We start from the raw sequence: 7,949 nt of genomic DNA, 5'->3' as shown, positions 1-7,949 counted from the left end.
TCAAAATTGTGTCTGCTGCATTGAAGGTGGATTCTTTATTGCTGAGCCACCTGGGAAGCCCCGAATCATATAGTAGTTATATTTATTATATATAAACTACTACTATTATATATATATTTTATATATAATATATATATAACTACTAGTTATATTTTTATTGGTTTGGGGAATCTTTTGAATAGAGGCTACACCAGCTTCCTTTCCCAGCAAGAATACACAAGTTTTCCCTTTTCTCCACATCCTTGACAATACTCAATTATTTTTCATTTTTGTCATGATAGTATTCATGACAAAGTAGGAGTGAGGTGATATCTCATTGTGGTTTTGATTTGCATTTACCTGATGATTAGAGATACTGAACATCTTTTCATGTGTCTGTTTGTCATCTGTATGTTCTTTGGAAAAATGCCTAATCATGTTCTCTGCCTGTGGTTTTGATATTGTGTGCAAAAATTTTTTTATATATATTCTGGACATTAACCCCTTGTTGACCAATAACTTCCAAATATCTTCTCCCATTTGATAGGTTGCCTTTTTTGTGTGTTAATGGTTTTTTTCACTGTGCAAAATATTTTAATTTAATTAGGCCCTATGTTCTGTGTTGTTTCTTTTTTGTCCTTGCCTGAGGAAATACAGACAAAAATATAGCAAAGATGAATCTCATAAAGCATATTGCCTATACTTTCTTTAAGGACTTATGAGTTCAGGTCTTATATTTAAGTCTCTAATCCATTTTGAGTTTATTTTAGTATATGCTGTGAGAAAATATTCTAATTCTTTAACATGTAGCTGTATAGTTGTCTAACACCACTTATAGAAGAAGCAGTCTTTCCCCCAATTGCTTATTCTTGCCTCCTTTGTTATAGATTCATTCACCATGTATACAAGGGTTAAAATCTGGACTCCCTATTCTGTTCCATTGACTGAATCTCTGTTTTTTGGCCAGCAATGTGTATTTTATTTTTTTAAGCAAATTAAAATTTATTATAAGATTTTACTGATTATTTTATAACACCTTTGAAGCATATTTTGATGTCAGGGACTGTGATACCTTCAACTTTGTTCTTTTTTTTTCAAAATTGCTTTGACTATTTGTGGCCTTTTGTGGTTCTATACAAATTTTAGGATTATTTGCTGTAGTTGTGTGAAAAATGCCATGACTATTTTGAGAGGGGTTGCATTAAATCTATAGATTGCTCTGGTTCAGAGGACATTTTAACATTGTTTATTCTTAAAACCCATGAACATGAACTATTTTTATATTTACTTGCATTATCTTCAATTTTCTTCATCAATATCTTATAGCTTTCAGAGTGACATCAATACAATTCTAGGGCACATGATCTAATAAGTACAATTCTCCTCATAGAGGCAACAAGACTGAATATGCTGATCCTCCTCAAAGTCTAATAAGATTCAATGTCGAATTTCAAAAGAACAATATTTTATTCTTGTTTCAGTTTCATAAAAACACATACAAATGAATAGATTCTGAAAGTCAGAAGAACTGATGTTTCTTAATTTCATGTTAAAGTAATTTTATTTACTAAAAAATCTAAATAGAGCCCTAAAACCCAGTTAAGAAAAAAAAAAAAAAGATAAGTTAATTATTTTGGATAAGATAGCTTTTCACCAAGAGAGCTGAAAATCTGTGGATTTTTTTAAAAAGTCATTGTTTCTGAACGGAGGAAAGGTAAATATAGGTTAAATGAATGACCAGTAAGTTACAAAAAGAGTTCATAGCCTATACTAAATTCTATCTTAAATGAGCTGGTAAAATTATTTTACTGAATGATTATCAATTTTTGTCAACTTGTTTAAAATTCAGTTCCCCTCAGCTCATACCTTTAATACTAATTTTCTTTCCATACTCCTTTTCAGGATCTGCCTAACTCAATTGCCAGGAAGAGACAAGTAGACAAAATAAAGTTTGTGGTGAGCCAGACTTTTTCCCCATATGTGCACAGACCACGTGGTCTATGAACATGAAAAACCCCACTTCCTGTTGCGGGGAGTCACACAAGTATTGGGTAGTATGTATATGTGCTGCCAGGCACTCAAAGACACTGAACTCTCAGCTTGAGGCAGAAACTAAGCACATTTGTGCAGGGAAATCCACGCCTCATGCCACTTTCCAGCCTGCTCTGGGTGCTCCTGGCCTTCACCTTCTCTGGTAGGGATGCTTCCAAACATGGGTGTGCGTGTTCAGGGTGAAAGGACTGCACCCAGGCGTGTGGTGCTTCACAGGCACTTGGGGAGGAAAGGAGGGTTGGGGAAAAGCATACTTATTATGATTTCAACTTGGGTTTTCTTTGGGTCCCAAATTAGTCTAATTCTTACATTATTTTGTTCATTACTTCAGCTGTGTTTCCTGATATTTTCCCCACAGGATCTGGTGTGGCGCAGAATGTTATTCAAGACCAGCCAAACACATCCGGTCATCTGGGACAGTCAGTCACCCTGAACTGTCGGTATGGAACAACCTGGAGCTATTACTACATGTTTTGGTACAAGCTGCTTCCCAATGGAGAGATGATTTACCTTATTGGTCAGGCTTCTTCTGGCCAGAATGCAAGGAATGGCCGCTACTCTGTAAATTTTCAGAAAGCTCGTAAATCCATCAGCCTCACCATTTCAGACTTACAACTGGAAGATTCTGCAGAGTATTTCTGTGCTCTCTGGGAGCTCACAGTGCTTGAAGTAATGGGAATAGCTAAACAAAAACCCCAGAGTTTAATAAAAGAGAGCTTCCCTGCTGCAGAACTCCAGCTGAAATATGCACCTGCAGATCCCAGACCAGAAATGGTAGTTGTGTGGTTGCTTAATCTGTGGTCTGGAAGTTCCTTTTAAGTCACTTAGGAACAGATGTCCAAACTAACTTTCCAGTAATATGTTCTCAGTCTTGATTTTTCAAAGTTTATATCAATCATACAGAACATGTACAAAGTTGTCTAAATTTGAAAACTTGCTCTGTAATAATTTAATGTGGCAACTGCACCTAAAAAATCACATCATAAATCTGGGTTTAATTTTCAGAAATTGTCATGAATATAATTTCTTTAATCTTTTTTTTCTTCTTAGGTTTTGTGTCCGTTAGGCTACAATCAGAAAAGTAGAACCACAGTGATACAGAATAAGAGACTCATTTTAAGGAACAGAACTTTCAGGCAATTGCTAGAGTTGGTGGAGGAGTTTATACAAAGCTGCTATCTTTGCATCTTGTGCTGAGCCTGAATTTACTTTAAATCAACTAGAGTGTCATTTGGAAAGGAAAATTGGATATGGATAAAAGCATGGAAAAATGCATTTAAGGACATACTAGAACCCATGAGGATGACTGGAACCCACAAAAACACACTAAAAACTTGTCTGTCTCTCACCTCCTCCAATCTCACGGTAGTGGGTGACCTTCAGGAGATGTGGATATTTATCATCATGCTACATGCACATTTGGCCCAAGACAGAGAGATGATGAGGAGGAGATCTGGTTGGAGGTTAAGGAGCTGTAAGTCAACAATAAGATGAGCTAGCAGATCAGCAGCAACATGTGTGAGTTGCACAGTGACTGGAGCCCTGCACCAACCAGCAGGGCAAAAAAAATGTGGCTACCTGATGACAACTACCTTCTAAACATTGCACAATCCTTTTTATGGCCAACCCTAGCCCAGAACAATACAGAGAAACAAATTCTGAATCACAGATTTCCAGCTAGTAGAGACACTACAAAGCTATTCCAGTACCTTCTATGTCAACTGGTCATCCATCTATACCTCTTTTAACAACACACTTTCAAATAAAGAAAACAGCAAAACTATGCTCCTTGTTCAGTTCAGTTTAGTTCAGTCTCTCAGTCATGTCCAACTCCTTGCAACCCCATGAATTGCAGCACGCCAGGCCTCCCTGTCCATCACCAACTCCCAGAGTTCAGTCAAACTCAAGTCCATCGAATTGGTGATGCCATCTCATCCTCTGTTGTCCCCTTCTCCTCCTGCCCCCAATCCCTCCCAGCATCAGAGTCTTTTCCAATGAGTCGACTCTTCTCATGAGGTGGCCAAAGTACTGGAGTTTCAGCTTGAGCATCATTCCTTCCAAAGAACACCCAGGACTGATCTCCTTTAGAATGGACTGGTTGGATCTCCTTCTTGTTAATATGATGCAATTATTCCCCATTCGACCATAATCAATGTAACCTTCACCTGAAAAGAGTATACCAGGTTTGTGCATGCGTACTAAGTTGCTTCAGCCACATCCGACTCTTCATGACCCTATGTACTGTAGCCCACCAGGCTGCTCTGTCCATGGGATTCTCCAGGCAAGAATACTAGAGTGGGTTGCCACACCCTCTTCAAGGGATATCAAGTTCACTTATCCATTTTTGAGTGTGGTTTTTTCCTTTTATACCTCACCCACACTGTCCCATTGGATCCTGCATCTTAACTATTGAGATACAATTAGATTCAATGTTAACTTGTATTTTGCACTTCATATGTTTCCATAGGCAGGCAAGTGGGGGAGAGATTTAAAAATGGTTACTCTATGCATAAATATTTTCATATTAAACTGAAAAAGAGATTATTATAACTACTGTCAACTTTAAAAATATTCACAACCAGAAGTTGAGAGTTATGTTTTATCTGGTGGGAATTTTTAGGACTTCAAGCCTGGGAGATAGCATCTCAAGTAAACCTGAAAGAACTGCTCCAAGGAGGTGAGCAGAAGAGCCAGGTTGTATAGAAGTTTTGCAACAAAGTGCAGGTAGTCGGAACATCAAAGATTATTGTTAATTAAAGAAAAATGGATATCTCAAGTTAAGGATGGACTTGCCTGGTGGCTCAGACTGTCAAGAATCTGCTTACAATGCAGGAGACCTGGGTTTGATCCCTGGGTTGGGAAGATCCTCTGGAGGAGGGCACGGCAATCCACTCCAGTATTCTTGCCTGGAGAATCCCCATGGACAGAGGAGCCTGGCAGTCTACAGCCCATGGGGTTGCAAAGAGTCGGACACGACTGAGCGACTAAGCACAAGTTAAGGAGTCTAGCACACTTCTATGCATGGGGAGATGCAAGAGTCCAGGCTCACTGAAGTCACTCTTTTACTATTCACCTCAGCTATCTTGGGGCCAGTATCTGTTTCTTACATCCTGAGCTCCTTTAGTCTCATGGTAGGGAGTGACTGCAGTTCTGATGGTTGTTAGATCACAGATATTCTTATCCTTCCTGAGTGCCCTTAGGCTCAGGAGTTCACATTGGGCTGCAGGTGCTGATGACTGTGACATCCTTGTTTACTGATACGGCAGGAAATACTCCATTGCTGACTATTACAGTTTTTGTTACTGCAAATGACCACGTGATTGTTGGTAGTATTTATAACTACCTTTTCCATTACCCATTCCATAACATTTTGGCTTATAACAAGCACCTTCACTCACTGCCATACTTGACTTCCTATAAAACAAGCTCCTTACACAGGAGCAATGCTATGTGGAAAGTCATCAAGGTGAATAAGACATTCTGCAAGCCCACCACTGTGGTTTTGACAGAAGTTCAAAGGGTATTGAAGGCAAATCCTAGGGTCTATTTAAGTGGAAATAATCTTGCCAATAAATAGGGGAAATTGATATACTGTATTCTGGGAAATATCATTAATGATGCTTGATTTCATATCAGATGCAATAGAAGTCACCAGGGGAAAGCATTTTTAAAGTGTTAAAAGGAAGCAAACAAGTAATACTTTCAAACTAGCTTCTTATGAACATGAAAATGAATCCTTTATCTAAATCTTTCTATTTTTTTTTTTCCTCTGAGAATCAGGCTGTAACACACTGCATGAATGAAGAATGAAAGCTAAAGCTCTGCCAGCTGGTGTCCTGCTCAAATATCTTATGATGCTTACACTGGCCTATCTGCTCCCCTCCAGTGATCATGGGTTAAACTGCAAGGAAGCCGGTTGCAGTGAAAAGGAAAAAATAGAAATGAGGTTTTTTTCTTTCCCTTTCCTGGGACCAAAGAAGATAAAAAGAACAGTGAGCAGGCCTGAACATTCCTGAAGTGAAGTGAAAGTTGCTCAGTCATGTCTGACTCTTTGCAACCCCATGGACTATATGAGAGAGAGAGAGAATATATATATATATATATATATATATATATATATATATTCTGCAGAGCAGAATACTGGAGTGGGTAGCCTGTCCCTTCTCCAGCAGATCTTCCCAACCCAGGAGGTGAACCGGGGTCTCCTACACTGCAGGTGGATTCTTTACCAACTGAGCTACCAGGGAAGCCCTGATAGAGATTCCCTGAAGTCTAAATAGGGAAAGGTGTGAACATTCCTAGTTGTTTTGTTTTGTTTTGCCTTAACTGCTCCTAACTCTGCATATCTGTAAGTTTGCTTTACTGCTCCCTAACTCTGCAGGAGCTGCAATTCACACTGTCTCCTTTGTCTCTATGCTAAATACATCTCCTATCTAGTGTTTTCCCTTTCAACACCCTTCCCTTTGTAGTTACATATCAGAAAGAAGGCCGCAGAGCCACCTGACTGCCAGAGTTAATTGCTGGGTTATAGATGCCAGGCAATGACTATCTTTGAAACAATGTAAGAGGAAGAAATCAAGATCCTATTATCACCTTGACTCCTGACTGTGAGCCCTTGCCTGTGGCTCAGATGGTAAAGAATCCACAGGTTTGATCCTTGGGTCAGGAAGCTCCCCTGGAGAAGGGAATGGCAACCTACTCCAGCCCTCTTAAAGCCACCTATCTACTTCCTCCAAATTCTGTCTCTGTCCTTTTTATTTGGCTTCGGTGGGCAGAGAAAGCCAAGAATTTGGCCAGCAAAAGCGTAATCACAATAGGAGCTGTCATTGCTGAACCATTCAGTAAATTTCCTTATGCAGAAATGGGGAGAAAGAGGTTTCAACAAAACTGGCTGTTTTTTTTTTTTTTTCTTCTTGTCTACCAGATGTGAAAGTGATTGACTTCAAATGACAAATACAGCACATGGCCTGATTATGGCTGGAGAGTAAGAGGATACCTTGAAAAGAAAGCTTGGAATTGTTGCACAAGCTGGGAGTTTCTTCTCTGGCAAGTAAAATTGTATGTACTGCTCTGTCCTTTATTGTAGTATAGAAATATCTAGCAAAGTTGGAGCAAGGGTCAATAATGGGAAAAAATAAACAATTGCAGAAAACACTGTTTGGTATACTCATTCCATTTTATATTATGGCATCCAATCTCTCAAAATAACACTCTAATGAATTAATTTCACATTAATAGTAATAAGAACATGATAGACCATGGATACTTATGATAAAACATGAAATCTGCCAGGTAACCTACTACACATACGTCAGAAAGGGCTCCCCTGGTGAAGCTGGTAAAGAACCCGTCTGGCAATGCAGGAGCCACAAAAGATGCCCGTTTGATCCTTGGGTATGGAAGATCCCCCGGAGTTCAGTTGAGTTCAGTTCAGTCGCTCAGTCATGTCCGACTCTTTGTGACCCCATGAACCACAACATGCCAGGCCCCTGTCCATCACCAACTCCCAAAGTCCACCCAAACCCATGTCCATCAAATCGGTGATGTCATCCAACCATCTCGTCATCTGTCAGCCACTTCTCCTCCTGCCCTCAATCTTTCCCAGCATCAGGGTCTTTTCAAATGAGTCAGCTCTTCGCATCAGGTGGCCAAAGTATTGGAGTTTCAGCTTCAACATCAGTCCTTCCAATGAACACCCAGGACTGGTTTCCTTTAGGATGGACTGGTCGGATCTCCTTGCAGTCCAAGGGACTCTCAAGAGTCTTCTCCAACACCACAGTTCAAAAGCATCAATTCTTTGGCACTCAGCTTTCTTTAGAGTCCAACTCTCACATCCATACATGACCACTGGAAAAACCATAGCCTTGACTAGATGGACATTTGTTGGCAAGGTAATGTCTCTGCTTTTGAATATGCTA

General features: G+C 39.6%; 1 gene segment (V, D, J or C); it reads left to right on the top strand.

Moving 5' to 3' along the window:
- Nucleotides 1-2,049: 2,049 nt before the first annotated feature.
- Nucleotides 2,050-2,951, top strand: LOC133255312 (T cell receptor delta variable 1-like). The segment is given in 2 exon segments: nucleotides 2,050-2,173; nucleotides 2,390-2,951. Coding segments are annotated over 2 exon segments (510 nt in total).
- The last annotated feature ends 4,998 nt before the right edge of the window (nucleotides 2,952-7,949 follow it).

Source organism: Bos javanicus, chromosome 10 (assembly GCF_032452875.1).
Source record: "Bos javanicus breed banteng chromosome 10, ARS-OSU_banteng_1.0, whole genome shotgun sequence".
Classification (NCBI taxonomy): Eukaryota; Metazoa; Chordata; class Mammalia; order Artiodactyla; family Bovidae; genus Bos; species Bos javanicus.
The sequence above is the reverse complement of the archived record's forward strand: the minus strand, read 5'-3'. Positions and strand labels throughout refer to the sequence as shown.